At 38.9% G+C, this 17,273-nt stretch overlaps 1 protein-coding gene across 1 annotated transcript in view; it reads left to right on the top strand.

Moving 5' to 3' along the window:
• The window catches only part of INSC (INSC spindle orientation adaptor protein), a 98,645-nt gene that overhangs the window by 20,809 nt on the left and 60,563 nt on the right, over positions 1 to 17,273 (top strand). Inside the window, exon 2 of the mRNA XM_063293022.1 lies at positions 15,632 to 15,977. Within this exon, the coding sequence (XP_063149092.1) occupies positions 15,632 to 15,977 (346 nt within the window). The remainder of the gene's footprint in view (positions 1 to 15,631; positions 15,978 to 17,273) is intronic.

The following is a 17,273-nucleotide window of genomic DNA, read 5'->3' as shown; positions in this document are numbered from 1 at the left end:
ATAGTGTGTCAATGTATATAAATAGATTTATGGGAAAATCTTTAAATGTTAAAGAAGTTAACATATTGTTATGTTCACTGTTTCAATGTACACTGTACATCATAACGTTTCACATGCCATTGTGCTGACGCGCGTTTCTGTTTGGGAGGGAGCTGCTGTGAAACCTTGTACCAAGCTCTGTATCTGTGTTCATTTCAATGGAATGTGTTTGGGTTATGTTCTCTGCTCAAGGCCTTTTCCTGCAGACCATCAGAAACCGTTAGGAGCACCTGGGATTGTGAACTTGGGAAGATTCTACCGGGGGAGGGATCTCATTTGCACCGAGGGTATTTAGTTTGCATTTGGCGTGCTTTTATCATTCTCAGCTTTCTTTGTGATCCTGCATACTATTCTTTAATAAATCAGATATCTTTGAATTCCTGCTCATGAGTGATAGTGTTTTAGAATAGGTATTCATTACATAAAGCTGAGAATTACCAAAGTTGTACCGTTAGCTCCTACCAAGATTAGTTTCTTGTGAGGGAAAATAGTTAACGATGTCCAAGCTCATGACCAGGGGACTTGAGGAGCCAGCTAGCTTGATGCCCGAGTCGATGGTCAAGAGCGGAGAACTGAGCCTCACCCCAGAACCTTCAGATTTCCAGCAGGAATTGAGTTCCAGCCCTGAGGTGGAGGCATCTGACGATGGGGGAGAACCAGAGCAAACGGCACCCAGCGAATTGCCCGCAAAGTTGATCACCTGGGATGAAATGGGAGAACCCAGCCAGGGATGTCCCAGGCATCCTGGAAGTATCGGTTCCCGCTGACCCCAGACATAGAATCTACCACAGTATCAACAGAGAGACAGCCTAACACGCAAGGGAGGGAGGAATCTCAAACCCCTGAAAGGCTAAAAGTGGTGGAGGCCAAAATAGAATCGATGGAGTACATATTAAGAAACCTGTCTCTATCATTGGGGGCGGGGGCAGGAGAGGCATGAAGGAGATCCCAGCTTCATGCAACCATCCCGCATCCTCCCAGCCGGACTGCCAGTGGAGCGGGGCCGGAGACTGCTCTGGGATGAATTTCTACCCCGCAGAGCTCGACCACCAGCGTCCCCACCCCGAAGAGGGAGAACTACTGTAACCTGGGGCCCAACTACTCAAGGAGCTGCTGATTCCGCTCCAACAGGAGTGGGGGTGAGAGACTTTTCTGTCAAGTTTGATGGGGATCCAACCAAGTTATCTTTCTTTCTAACCAATGCTAAAAGTTACATGAGGCAGTTTGGAGCATACTTCCCTTCCGAAGAGGCTAAGATAACTGCCATTGCCACCAGTTGAAGGGTCAAGCGGTTGACTGGTATGTTCAATTAAGTGATGCTGACTCCCCTGCACTTGATTATTTTGATGATTTCATGTGGGTGTTAAAGCTGCATTTTGAGGATCCTCTGGCCAAGGGAAGAGCTCAGAAGGTGCTGAAGGATCTTACCCAGGGACAACTGTCTGTAGCTGATTACACCCTGGAGTTTAAGGCTTTAGCTGGGAAAATCCCCAACTGGTCTCAGTCAACCTTAATAGAACGGTTTAAAGAGGGACTCAACCGGGACGTCCTATGGTGGGCGTTGTGTAGGGATGACCCAGAGTCGTTGTACGAATGGATCTGTCTGGCCAGCAAGGCTGAGCATGCCCAGCATACCTTCATGCAAACCAGACGACCTGAAAAACCACCACTCCTCCCGCTGGCATCCCCAACCTCCTCCTCCTGCTCCGATCATGATTGACGGCCAACAGCACTTTGAGGTCAAGGAGGTTGTTGATTCTCGCAAGCTTCAAGGCACCCTCCAATATCTGGTCCGATGGAAACACTTTCCTCATCCTGAATGGGTGTCTGCTCCCCACGTTAATGCTCCTGATTTAGTTAACCATTTCCACTTGGCTTACCCTTTGAAGCCTGCTGCTTAGTGTTTTCTTTCTTTTGGGGGGCAGTATGTCATGTTCACTGTTTCCATGTACACTGTACATCATAACATTTCTGTCATGAGTACTGATGGCAAGCAGGAGGGGGCCTCTATCCAGGGTGGAAAATGCATGCGTAGTACTGAGGAATTAAGCAGCCATTCAAAGAGACACAGATCAGACCCGCCTTAACTTTTGGGGTTTATCTGTCTGGGTTTTTCCCACGCTTCTTCAGTTTGCTAGGATTCTGTTTTATGTAGCAGTAATAAACACTAGAGACCTACTCCTCATCTCAGCGTGATTTCTGACTGTTAGGACAGTTTCACATGCCATGGTGCTGATGCGCGTTTCTGTTTGGGAGGGAGCTGCTGTGAAACCTTGTACCAAGCTCTGTATCTGTGTTCATTTCAATGGAATGTGTTTGGGTTATGTTCTCTGTCAAGGTCTTTTCCTGCAGACCATCAGAAACCGTTAGGAGCACCTGGGATTGTGAACTTGGGAAGATTCTACCGGGGGAGGGATCTCATTTGCACCGAGGGTATTTAGTTTGCATTTGGCGTGCTTTTATCATTCTCAGCTTTCTTTGTGATCCTGCATACTATTCTTTAATAAATCAGATATCTTTGAATTCCTGCTCATGAGTCTGATAGTGTTTTAGAATAGGCATTCATTACACATATAATGTTGAATTATATCCCAAAGCTTTGGAATCTATTTATCAGGAATTATGGTTGTATCAAACATGGGAAGGAGGTGGGGCTAAAAGAATCATATTGAGAAATTGGAAAAGTTATATTATTCCAGATGTTAAGGAATAGCTTTTCAAAATGTGTGATCTGTTTTGGAAAAGGCAATATTTTCTACTCACCAAAGGATGTAACAATATGTGTTACTTTGGCAGAGATTTTGTGGCATTTTACAATAATATTTTGTATTGATCATATTATAGTAGTGTATTATTAGTAAACAAGTGACTGTTGATAAGCATAATATATAAAGTAGAATTTTCCTCCTTTTTTCTCTTTCTTAGTTTGTTGGGGTTATTTTTTTCTAATGTTTTTCTTTCCTTTCATTTTCGTTTCTTTTTTTTCCCTTTAAATTTAATTTTTTTTAAAAAAAAATTATGCTTACTTCGAGTGTATTTAGGTGTTTTGTTAATTTTTTCTTGTAATTTGTAAATAAAATTTGAAAAAAAAAGTACACTGCCCTGAGTCTGTATGGAGTGAGGTGCAGATAAATTGCAAAAATAAGTAGAATTTAGTATCCTCACTACTTCAAACAATAACTAGTGGTGTTGACTACTCCAGCTAACTATGTCTTTGAAGAATTAGAATCAAGTATATATGAATTACTGTTTTGTATATATCTGGATTGTGGCAAAATGCAACACTTGCATGTTAAAGCAGTGAAAACAATATATGCAATTTTAAAATAATGTCAATTTTTTTTGTGATGGCACAGTAGCCTTCTGTTAATACATATTTCACATAATACTATTTGTCATATCTTTTGTAAGTACTATAGACCCCTCAGTGTGTTATAGCATTCATGCCTGCATATATACATATCCATTCCCCAATATTCTGGGATTAAGCACCATTTTGCAATGTAGAAAGGTAGTAAGGAATAGTAAAACAAGGAAATCAAAGTCTGAATAAGAAAAAGAAACATAGCTGCATTTAGTGTATACCAACACCATTCATTATAGTTCTGTATACCTTTTGTTGCTGGCTAGTGCTGTTGCGGGTTGGATACCAAAAAAGGTGAACACTAAGGAAGACACCAGGATGCTTACAATTAATAAATATTTATTAAAATGGTCCCTGTATTTACAGCTTCAGACCACCGCAGTGAGCCCAAACAAACGACTTACAAAGGGATTGCTTTTGTTGGGCAAGTTTTATAGCCCTCTAACCTCTCTCTCCCTTGCCCACCCCCACCCCCGCACCTCCGGAGTTGCTTAGTTTACGCATCAGCAGGGGAAGGTAACATATTAGTGAGGATTTAAGTGTCTGGTAGGTATTTGGACCTGCTAAGACAGAAGTGGAAAATAGATAATCTAATTGGGGTTAGAGCAGGTAGTTTGTTACCTTACAGCTTGCGAGGGTAGGAAATAGGAAGTGCTAGCTTGTCTAAGCAGCCTGTCTTCCAAGTGTTAATTAAAAAATACAGGTCAATCATAGGACACCTTTCTGTCCCTGTAAACCATCCTTGCTTCCATATATTGTTTCATTAATTGTATTTTGTTCTCACCTGTCTCTTTCTGAGGATCTCGTCAATTCCATCTACTACAATTTTTCAGTCTTCTTCCTCTTGACCTACTCACTCTTAGTGTATATATTCCTTTTGCAAAGTTTGCAATGACCAAACCAACTCAATGTACTGCTCTCGTTCTTTAGTATTCAGTCCGTGTTCATTCAGTATCCATTTGTTTTTAACCACGCATACACACATATTTCCAGCTTCCACTCAGAACACACAACCTATCACCTATAGCCAGGCTCTGTGCTACAACCACATTTCTTCTGACCCAGTTGTTAGAGATGCTCCTGGCTGAACTACACCTCCAATGAGATCAAGAGGCCAATAAATAGAGCCAGATCATTTCTCAGGTCTGACCTACTAAAAGACAGACCACAGAAAGAGAACATCACTGGGGGTCAAATATAGCTCACAGCTCAAAACACTTTGGCACATTCTTAATACGCTACAAGCCATATTGGATAATGACACTTCACTTTCTCAGGCACTGGGTGGCAAGCCCAAACTTGCATACAGACAACTGCCCAACCTGAAGCAGATTTTCACGAGCATTAGATCAGAAGTGCCTTCACAAATACTTCCTCTAATACGGGTAATGCCCCTCTGTATTCTGTAGAGGACAAACAAGCCAAACTTTGCACATGAGAGTTAAAGGCCACAAGTTTGGCATCGGGAGTCAAAACAAGGACAAATTTATATCAGAGCATTTCAACCTGGCAGGACATCCTACTGCAAATTTCAAAGCAACCATTCTGGAAAAACGAGACATTAACAGCACTACTAAGTGAAGGTTGTTGAAGTCACATGCTTCAAAAGGTTTCAGGCCATTTCAAAAAACACAGTCCAACACATTTCAGTTGTACTAGCAGATACTACACTTGATCTCAGCCAAAAGGCCGAGTACTAGCAATCTGTCTAACATGTAATCTGTATCAGTATAACTACTGTCTTGCTTGCCTCCTGCCTCATCCCATTTTAAATCCCACATCAGTTTAGCCACTCCATGTATTTGATAAAGTGAGCTGTATTTCACGAAAGCTTGTCTTTTTTCTTTTTATTGTTAGTTTGAAAAGCTGCTACAAGACTCTTCTGATTTTAGCTACCTAGGCTAACACAGCTCTCTTCCTACAGTGTTGACACACTTCTTAAGTAACCTATTCATTGAATTCAACTTACTTTTATGTGTCTCTTGGCATACCTCTGAATTTCATATAACAAAGTGATCAAAAGCACACTCTTATACAGAGCTATGTTAATTCTTTCAACAAGCATATGAAACTGTAGAAGAGATTAGATGATATACATTGCATAAATAAAATAAAATAAAATAAATCCTACTTCCTCAGTATTGTCTGCAGACTGGTTGTTTCTTTCTAGGTCTCCCCAGCACTCTCTGGAGATACAGGGTGCTCTACATCTGAACTTCAGCTCATTTTTTCTGAATCTCTGAAATGAAAACATATTTGCATTTCACATTCAGGATACTATTTGTGAATCTTGTAAATGAAATGTAAATGCCCACAACATAATTCTCTTCTCCCTGACTTAGAAAGGGGCATTATTTTTGACGTAAATTAGACTTTGCATCACAAGGATTGTATTTACTGAACATGCATGTCCAACCAATCTTCAAGATAAACAAATGGGTGACATAATAGATTTTTAAAATTTAAGTTGGAACACCACAAATAACATACCAGCAATATTTTGCATGAAGATTGCATCCCCGCTTTCTTCCAAAGCATGCTATTTTTTAAAAATACTTTCAGCTTTGCTTAATGAAACCTAATTAGGTTCTGAGTCCAGAGCACCACTGAGAGGAACAATAATGTCAGATTGGGCTCAGAATGATTGCCAGTATAATACTTCTAACAATATAGCTATTCTGCTCCTGTAAGCTTTCTGACCGCTAGTTCACATATTGATTTTAATTTTAACTGGAATTAAGGAAGTAATACAAAATATAGTGGTGCCTTAAGCTATGAATTCGTAGCTTTTTTAAAAAAAAAATGAGATCATGGTGTGTGCTACAAATGGTAGAGTTCTAACTGTAGTTAAGATTCATATTGGAAATGTGAATTACACCTAGTGCAGCAGTATTTTACATAGCGAATATAAGTTTACTTGTGAAATTCAGTCTAGACTTTATTTTGGGCTTCTGTGCTCTTTCTCTCTCTCTCTTTTACAAACATACACTCAAGCCAGATATTGTTATGAGTACGGATGGTAAGCAGGAAGGGACCCCTATCCAGGGGGGAAAACGCATGCGTAGTTTAGAGGCTTTGAACTATCCTTCAAAGAGACTCAGAGCAGACCTGCCTTGAGTTTTGGGGTATATCTGTCTGGGTTTCCCACGCTCCTTCAGTTTGGTAGGATTTTCTGTCTCCTATAGCAGTTAATAAACATTAGAGACAATCTCTTCGTCTCAGCGTGTTCTTTTGCTTAAGTCAGGACAGATACGGGTGAAACACTGACCAGCTAGAGGAAGTGGGAAGGCAATATTTACCAACACCCTTCCCTACATAGGCCCCTGTTCATTTCCCAAAATCTGCTCTGGGGAGTTGATGAGTTATTGGGGCTGCAGGATTAAGGGAATATTACCTTCCACCAGCTCCACCACTGAAGCTGTCAGTTTCATATCAAGGCTATTTTGAATTCTAACTCTAGAATACTTAGAAATATGTTTACTAAATTCACAACTATTTCTAGGTAAATCCATTTGGATTTACAAGAGTGTTACATAAAAACACCATGCATGTATTAAAGAATCTATTTGCAGTGTAAGAAATAAAAAAACACCAATATTTTGAAAGAGAGGGCAAGAATAGAGGTCAAACTTTTCAATAGTGTTGTAAAGGCTACAGCAAGTAGTTAAGTTGCACTTCCATCCCAATGGTTGCTGTGTGGTTAGTGCAGGCCAGGAAAGGATAAAAAAATAAGTCAATCAGTTAAACTGAAGGATGTAGAAAATGGGATCTATGGAGATGACAAGTGAATAGAGAAACAGAATATGAGGAGAGAGGGAGGAAGCTTTACCTAGACCTGCTGCCCCCTGGTTATAGTTTAACTGGTCTCTAAAGATAATGGGGGACTGAATTGAGCAAAACAGAGGTAGCTCAGGGAGGAGACAGAGTGCTAGGCCAGAAATATATAAGGCTCCAACTTTAGGTGTGGTGAAGGACAGAGGGAAAGAAGAAAGGAAGGGAGTTTGGATGCAGCAGGTTGGGAAGTTCCCCTTCAGTTGGCAGAAAGACTACTTGTGAGCAAGAGGTAAAGGAGAGAAGGCACAAGACTTTCAGCAAAGGATTCTGAGACATTGGTAGATAGTTCAGCTCAGGCAGAGCCTGAGGGGCTGGAAGTTTCACTTCTGGGAGAACTGGCCAGGGGATTCTGCTGGGGGTCAACCATGGTTTGGAGGGCCAAGAGGAGGAGAAACTGAGAGAAGCGGACTGGAGACGTACCCTAAAGGGGAGCCTGGAAGAGAGGGACGGAAGAACTACTATAATAGCCTTTGTGCCAAGATACTGTAATTACAGTGAGCATATTTGCCAAGGGAGAGGGGAGAGAGGGATTGTTTAAGCTAGATACTGGGGGAATCATCCCCATTGAGATCAATAGCTTAATACTCTTTGGTTTATCATTGTACCCATGTTATATTATGTCATATGTCTGTATACTGCTTCCTAATGATATAAGTAAAAGATGTAAAAAATTCACAATTGGGGGGAGGTTCCCCCCCCTTTATTTGATGTTCCTGGAGGGAGGGAAATCACCCCATAGAGTTCCCCCTGCTGGTGAAAGATTTGAGAGGATTTTTGATGAGAATAACTTCTACAGGAGCTGGAAGAGATTCTGCTTGGAAAATCACTGGGGGGGAATCAACTCCCGAACTCCAGAGTGGCATTTGTGTTTTAGCAGTGGCTTCTTATACTATGCAGGGAAAAAATAGGAATTTTGTGGATGCTTTTGACCATGTTGTCTCATTTGACTCACACAAATGTCAGATTATAGTCATAGAAATTATTGCACACTATACTCGTCTGCCATGTCATATGTAGTTATGGTTCAGCAAAAGAATATTCTGTTTTTAGCTTTCACCATCTTCAAACTGGAAAAACAACCCTAATTTTTGTTCATAATCATTTCATTCTTTTTATTTCATATCAGCATGCAAGAAATGTTGTTTCAACAACTTTTTTTTTAAGTGGGGGAAGAAATGGTCTTGCAAAATTGTTACCTTCTCCCCCAATATTATGACTAATGTCTTGAGTCAGCTTGCAGAATCACAGAATTAAATGACCTTTATTCACGTTAGCTAATAATAAACCGGTCTAAGGCTGAATGCATGTGCTGATTTGGACTTCAGAATCCAAGGTTCCATGCTGCTCTAGGTATATCAGTAGATTAGTTGGGCAGAAATGTAACTTTGTTATTTGTTTATTTACCTCAAGCTTTATGCTGAAGGATAAGAGAATAGCCTTTTCTCCTTAAAATAGATTATTAGGATTTCAAAACCCAGTGGCTCCCATTCCCATCAGTCTGTGGTAGTGAAAGATGAGAGTGGAGGCTAAGATGAAGCCAAAGAAGACTATAATTAGGACCATGTCTCCCAGTGATTTGAAAGTTTTGTGCTCCTCTTGTTCCATATGATTTATTCTGGGCTATTTCAGGGAAGATTCTTCTCTGAGAGTTTGCTGTAGAATCAGAACCTTTTTCTTTTAAATATAATTTTATTGAAAGTTTTAAAAGCAAGAGTTAAAATTAATAGACTAAAATAGAAGAAGAAAAAAGAAGAAAAAAGAAAGAAAGAAAAGAGAAAGCTAAAGTGCAAAAAGAAAAAAAAGGTAGAAGAAAAATAGAAAAGATACAAAGAAGTGGCTTCCAATCTTCTTTACAGCAGTCATAAGTACAGTTGTAAATTTACCTCTTTCTCTAAAGCTACACTGTGACTTCCTTCTTCCCATAATCTAAGCTTTCTAATTGTCAAAACCATAGATGACATGCCTGAACAACAGCAGACATTCCTCTCTTTTTCTGGATCCGACAATCCCTCGCCAAATGACCTTTCTTTCCACAATTATAACAACCACTGGTCTTACTACCATTTTCTGGTTTCTCCTTCAATTTGGCAGGAGTCAAAGATTGTTTTACACCTTTCTCTCTGACCCCTTCCTGCACCTTTAAATCCCTACTCTCCACCACAGGCTTTCTTTCCTTTCTCCTTTCAAGTCATCCTCTGCCTTGATAGCTGCCAAATAGTCCTCATTCATCTGGTTTGAGGCCTGTTTTAGGATGATGTTCTTGTACCCACAATCTTACTTTGGGAGGGAGCACCTGGAGAAATTGTTCAAGAATGACCTCTTCCACCACATCCTCTTTACTTTTTTCCTCTGGCCTCAGCTATTTCCACCCTAAATTTTCCAGATGGGCCTATAACTCACAAACACCTCCTGGGAATTAAGTATGTAACTCCTAAATCTTTGCCTATACAGAGTCACACCATATTTATACAGAATTGTTTCCTTCACATGTTGACAATCCAATATGTCTTTAGCAGGGAGACTACTACACACTCTCAAAGCTTCCCCTGTCAAACTAGGAGACAACCTGGCTACCCACTCATCTTCCACTCATTTACAGGTAGTTGCAATTCTCTCAAACATGGTAAAGTAGGCTTCAATGTCTTTGTCTTCAGACAATTTAGGGATCTTAATATCCTTGGGATCACTCTCCCTCTGTGCAGGCGACCCTTGAAGTGCATGTGCCCCACCTGGTGACAGTATACCTCTAAACAGGTCTAGCAGCCTCTTAAACTCTTCCCTTCACGCCTCTTTCTTTTTTCTCCCACTCTAGCCTATTTCTTCACTCTGCCTCTTGCAAGAGCCTTTCTTCCTGTTGCTGCCTCAACATCTCTGCAACCAGGTTTGCTCAAGTTTCTGGTCCTAGCCCCTTTTCGGGCCTTTCCATTTTTTCCTTGGGTTTAACCACTGGCTTATCCTGAACACTTGTGTCTGTGGTGGTAGCCTCCTCTGTGAGTGTAGGAGTTCCAGCCCCTTCTGCCTTTTCCATCCTGGTTTGTTTTCTAAAGGCTCTAGTAAGGGGTCTGTTCTCTGCAGCCAGTATACTAGCCAAGGCTTGCAAAGTTTGTGGCCTGCAAGGCCTAAACTCTCTCCCTTTAGCAACCAAAGTTTTCATTTTCATGTACAGTGTTTCAGGAATTCTGTGACTCTGAACAAGCTCCCCTTTAAACCTGGATTGGGAATCCCAGTTTGGATATTCTGCCTCTGCCATCAATTTTGTCACAGGTTCCTTTGATACCCAAGGGTTGTTTACTCAGACTCACCAAGATGTTCCCAAATGAGACACTGCACTCAAAGACCATATGTTCACCCCTTTTATGCTGGGGGGTTCTTTTACTCATAAAACCACTAGTTACAGTATAAAAGTGTTTTTTTCTTACCTAGGTGACCAACTAATACAATTCTTTCCAACTAACCTATTTGTCTATCACTATATTATTTCTATTACTAACACTATGAAACACTACTATTAATTCTACTACTACCTTTAGAACCCAGTTCTCCTTTAAGTGGACAAAGTCTCACTTGCTCCTTCTCTACCTTTGCTACAAGCCTTGACTACTACTCTCACCCTTGCTTCCTACACACCCACACCACCAAACCCAGGGCTTTTAAGCATCTCCCAGCCCTCCTTACACTGAAGTGTGTTAGGCTTAAAGGGGAAAGAAAGCACTTAAAGGGTGCTTACAATTTTAGTACACTCTGTCCTGCCACAAAGTACCTTTATACATTCTAGATAATTTTTCTGGTGTCATATACCAATGGTACATAATTTTATAAAAGTTCTTTTAAAGATTTTAACATAGTGTGAATTTCAATCCTTTCAGCCACATATTTTACCATTGTTCCATCTGTTTATTATAACCAAAATTTTTAGCCCACTTTATCATACATTCTTTCACTTCTTCTTCTGTTTCAAATTTCAATAAAAGTTTATACATTTTAGCAATCACATTCATCATTTGTATACAATTCCATTTCAAATTTGATCTTAGAATGTTAGTACCATAAATTCTTTTGTCTACTTTGAATCTTTCTGATAACTGTCAATAAGAAAACCATTGACAACTATGTCCCTCTGCCATCAGTTGTTCTCTTAATTTTATTTTGTATTCCCCTTGACAGAATTCTCATATCTCATGGTATGTTACCCATTTGTGTTTGCTTATTATTTCTCGTCTATAAATGCTTCTTGTGCTGAAAGCCACAAAGGTGTTTTTGGGCACAATCTGGATTTTTATCGATTCCATATTCTCAACATGGCACGTCTAACATAGTGATTTTTAAAATCTACATTAAACTTGACTTTATCATACCACAAATATCCATGCCACCGAAATCTCAGGTCATGTTCTTCTAACTCTAAAAGTCTTCTATTTTTCAACAACACCCATTTTTTTCATCCAAACCAAACACCAAGATGCAAAATACAATTTCAAATCAGGTAGACCCAATCCTCCCCTTTCCTTTGCATCTTGTCATGCCTTATATTTAACTTGTTTTTTTCCCTTGCCATACAAACTTAGATATATCCTTTTGTCACCATTTAAATGGTGCATCAGTTGTCAAAACTGGTGTTGTCTGAAACAAAAACATCATTATAGCCAAAACATTTATTTTTATCACAGAAATTCTCCCAAACCAGAATCAGAACCTTTGATGAGAGAACTTAGGAGAGCTACACTGGTTGAATCTTCTCTGAAATTCCCCAGGTCCAGACTCAAGTTCAAATTATGGCTCCAAAATACATGAATGAATGAATGAATATCTGTGGCTGATGGGATAAAGTGATGTTTTTTCAGACACACACACACACACAAGATAGAATAATTTCACACATGGATCAATTCTATAGGAGCTGAAGGAGATTCTGCCTGAGAATCCCCTGGAGAGGACTCTCCTCATGAACTCAGGACTGGCTTCTGTGTTATAGCAGGGGTAACTTAAAATATGCAAGAAAAATATAGGAATTTTGTGGATTTTTTTTCTAATAAGAATTTTATTGAAACAAGGATAAAAACTAAAAAAGCAAAAAAAAAAAACCCCTACAAAAAGAAAGAAAGAAAAACTAAAAAAGTGTGAAACATAAGAAAAAAGAATTTTGAAGATTACATAAAGAGGTGACTTCCGACTTTCAACAAGAATATACAGCAATTTCCATAATCAATCCCTTACTCTGTATCAAACCAAGATCACATTATTTCTATAAATCATTCCATTAGCACATTATAAAAATCACTAAACACAATTGCTCCTTCCCTTTATATTAAAAGAAAAAGAAATATATAAACCTCCAAATCAACTCCCCCCCAAAACAACATTTATTTATTTCCTTCCTACCACTATTCTATATATTTCCATCCACTATAATAGAAATCAAATTATAAAAACATTTAAATCCAACAATCTTAACCCTATTAAACCTATTATTTAGCACTTATTATTATAACTTATAAATCTTAAAAATCAAACAAACCTTAATCCAGTAAATCTTAACCCAAATCATTAAAAAAATATGGAATCATACAAGCCTTAATATCAATTAAAAAAACATTCTTAATTTTTTACCTGACCTCAAAATATACCAAAAACATTTACATATCTCCACACACAGGGCATTTTTCATACAGAAATGAAACAGCCCATCTGCTCCCCTTAGAAACTCAGACTTCTCAACAAAAAACCTCCCACAGAACAGGGCTTCTTCTTTCCCATAACTTTCCACCAAAAAACAACCCCATTAGTAATTTGCAAGTCAGACTGCCTCTTTAACCCCTTCAATACCAAAATGTATTCATTACCTGGCATTTAAACAAAAGCTTCAATCTCACTGTCAGTGGAAACAACTCTATCTTTGGTAAAATCTTCATCTTCTTCCATGATGTCCTCAACCAGATGACACTTTTTAAAGCTGATATTTTCTGCAATGTCCTGAATATCTTGCAAAATAGCTTGACAAGTATCATGAAAGATCTGTTTAAACTCACAGTGAGTGAAGCTCATAATGGAACTCTGAGAAAGTCTCCTTGAAATCCTCCATGTTTCAGGCAGTAGATTATAGCACCCCCTAGATACTTGCACTAGCAAGAGTAGGAGTTAATGAGTTAATGGAGAATCTCTGAAAGTTGGTGACATAAGGGAAAGTATGCTAACAAGCAGTTCCAGGGAAAGTGAACAGAAAACTGAAGATTCAAAACAGCAGATTCAGTGTGTAGGAAAATATTAAATCCTTCAAATTTAATACAAAAATAATAACAGGGAGGCAATTGTTTATTCTCAATCCTCATCAATATCTAAATAGGAAAACAAGCCAAAGCTTAAAAAGATTTTTGAAAATTAATCCCAAAAATAATGACATGCACCAAGACAGATCGCTTCTCTTTGCTGTAGGAAGTCTATCTTAGGGTACAAAACTTAAAAAAAAAAAGTGAGTAATTCACTCATGTGGAGAATATCTGTGTAGTTCTGGTCTCCCATCTGTGGATTTTATTAGAACAGGAGAACATAAGAGGGACACCACAATAATCAAGGAATTAGAACACGTGCCCTACAAAAGACAGTTAAGACTGCAGTCTTTTATTCACTTGCCTGGGAATAAAATTCATTGAACTTAATGGGACATTGAACTGAATGTAAAATTGAATATAAACAACAGTTTTTTTTAGTATTAAAGCCATGGAGTTAGTGAATACTCTAATCTTCAACCCGCCTTAAAACTTATAGCAGATTCAGTGAAAATGAATGGTGCTGATTTCAAGATAAATAAGTACTTTATACAGATCATGATGGTATTATGAAAATATCCTCAACAAGTAGAGATAGTGCCTATGTAATCTAGAGACAAAGTGGTTTTATTTTTTAAAATGTGATAAACTTATCAACAGAAGAAAAAACGTACTGTCATATATGCAATAATATTTATAAAATAATATATCTTCAACATTAATGATTGTGATAAAAAAGAAAGAAAAAAGAAAAAAAGAAAAAGGAGGGCCTGGAAAATATTTTATAAACAATTCCAAAAAAATTGACCATTGCTTGAAAGTCTTCCTCTTGGCCCCTTTGGCTAAGAAAATGTGGATTTCAGTGGTGCTGCTCGTTCTCAGGAAGGAGGGAGCACATCCCAAGAAGATAAGAGGATTCACAGTCCGGAGAGCAATGGTGGGAGAACAAAGAGGTTCAGGATATCCCTGCCCTAGAGCCTCCCAGGTCATTTCCCCTTAGGTCAGTTAGAGTAGCTTTAGTCTGGCAAGATTCTGTCTGTACAGTGAGAGCAAATAAAGAACTGGAGTTTTGAATGCACTGACTCGTCATTGTTCTTGGGCTGGGCCTGACAGAAAATCTAATTCAACTATTGACAACAGCACATATCAACAACCTATTGCTGCAAATCAGTCTTAGATTTATCTTTTTAGTAGTGTATAATAATTCTTTTAGCTAGCCCCCATGCCTGAACAATTCAAAATTCTTGATGTCTTGGTAAACTCCAGATACCAGAGGTATAGCCGTGGAGAACACATGCATCTTTAATGCACAGCAACTTAGAGTTGTGTTAACTGTCTTGTCAGTTCCATATATGACAATAATCAAATCACCTAGATTTCAGTGGGGTCAGATAACTCTTGAGCTGAGGCCAAACAACAGCTGAATTTGCAATGTTTCTTATTCTAGTCAGTAATGAAGCCTAAGGGGAAATAACCTGGGAAAGCTCTAGGGCAGGGCTATCCTGAACCTCTTCATTTTCCCACCATTGCTTCCGGTCTGTGCCTCCACTTATCTCTTCCACCTCCTTGGAATGTGCTCCCTCCTTCCTGAGAACCAGCGGCATCACCAAAATCCACCACATCTTCATAGGATATTCTTTGGTCTATCAATAGCTATTAGCCATCTTAGCAAATAATATTTGTGGTGTACTGTATTTGAGGGAAAGAGCAACATGACATGGTTCTTCCTTCATGCCCTATTTGTGCGTCAGCTAAGACATCTGGTTACCTACTGATGGAAATGATGATCAGTTAGATGGATATTTGGTACGATCTATTCCATCAATATTTATGAAAGCACGTACAAAAGGTCTTGAGGTGATTTTCATATGCATGGATCCAAAGTTCCACTGAACTTCTATTACATATGGAGCTTTTGGTGACCAAATGATCTGGAATGAACCTGTGAGCATCACTCACCATGTGTCCTATCTCTGAAATGAATTGAGAAGATTCCTTATAGAATTCTGTGCCCCAAATGGAGTTGCTCTGCATCAGAGTCCTGTATCCTCATTAGAGTTGCTGAACAGAAGCAAGTATATATAACAATGAGTTAACATGTAGAGTTTTTCTTTTCTTTTTTTCCTTTTAGTATGCATTTAATTCAGATGGACTCAGTCCAGCGTTGGATGGAAGACCTGAAGCTCATGACTGATTGTGAATGCATGTGCATTCTTCAGTCTAAACCAATCAGCCTAGAAGAAGATGTACATGGTGAATTTCCCGTTTCATCACAACATGGTACCTGTGACAACTTGCAGTTGTTGCTGAAAAGAGCTTGGATTATAAGCACTGAGCTGACCAGGATTGTTCAAAAACTGGAGAAGAATAGATGGCAGAGAGTTCACAGCATGACAGTACGAGTCAATTGCCATGTCCGATCAATGATCAGTGAATATAATATAGTCACAAGGAATTCTTGGGAAGAAATGCATCAGGTACAATGAATGGGGAAACTAGGAGTATTATGAAACAAGTACAGTTGAAATACATATAAAAACTACTTTTAAAACAAAGAAATCTAGGACTCCATGGAACTGGAGAGGATGTGTTTGTGTTTGTGTTTATGTTTGTGTGTGTGTGTATGAACAACTAATAATAATATCAGCATCATTATTTTGATAGGAAGCTTCTGAAGCAGATTTTTACCATGTCAGGTTGTGTGAACTATAATAATCATAATCATAATTGCAGTCTGTCTGCTTCTGGCATGGTACTTTTATTGCTGTGACGTTTTTCCTTATCCTGAAGTTCCTAGTTTTCATGTAAACCACCCAGAGCCACTTGGTGAGTGGGAGGCCTTAGAAATCAAATCAAATCAAATCAAATCAAATCAAATCAAATCAGAAAAAAATTAAGCTAGCTCAGTTTGCCTGATTTGATTGGCAGCAGCTCATCAGGATATCGGCTCAAAGGCCTTTACCATAACCTGTTGCTTGAACCATTCAACTGGAGATGCTAAGAAATAAACCTGGGACCTTCTATATGCAAACTATATCCCCTCCTATTGGGTCTGTGCCCCTCCTCTTCATGCTACAACCCCTTTTTGCTTTTACTCTGAAGGCAAACTATACAGTGTATAAAATGTGTTATTCTGCTATTGGTTTTAATGGAATCTTGCTTTTGTTTATTTTGATTAATTGCTCTGAGTGCTTTTTAGAAGAAAGGATATTACATGAATTTAGCAATCAGCTAAATCTTCTCTAACCACCTGCAAAAAAAGAAGAAGGAAGGAGGGAAGGAAGGAAGGAAGAAAGAGACAATTTCCCCTCCCAACTCCATGTAGATACAATTTCTAGATGCAACTGATGCTTCTCGATTTTGGAACTTTGATTTTAGAGATCACAAACAAGTTAACCGCCCCCCCCCCCAATATCCTAGAACAGGATTGGGTGTGGGAGGATGAGAGACATACTACCTTTGGAGCTGACATAGCTCATTCTTCATTATGTATTTGACATTAAAAGAGAGCGGAAAAAAATAGAACTCCCCATCCTTCCATGTAGAGTTAACCTGAAAGGCATTTTTGTTTTTTCAGAACCTTTAATATCCAACACCCCCACTAGCATAAAAGGCTGATAATCCACCCTAAGCCCACCCCACCTCCAGCCATATTTCTTAAGACTTACATATTGCTTACCCATGTAGCTCTGCTGAACTGGGAATGAGTTAATTACACGTATCTGAAAATAAAGCTCATACTTTGATTCTGTTTCAAATGAGTTAATGCAACA

This window comes from Candoia aspera, chromosome 1, assembly GCF_035149785.1.
Source record: "Candoia aspera isolate rCanAsp1 chromosome 1, rCanAsp1.hap2, whole genome shotgun sequence".
Lineage (NCBI taxonomy): Eukaryota > Metazoa > Chordata > Lepidosauria > Squamata > Boidae > Candoia > Candoia aspera.
The sequence above is the reverse complement of the archived record's forward strand: the minus strand, read 5'-3'. Positions and strand labels throughout refer to the sequence as shown.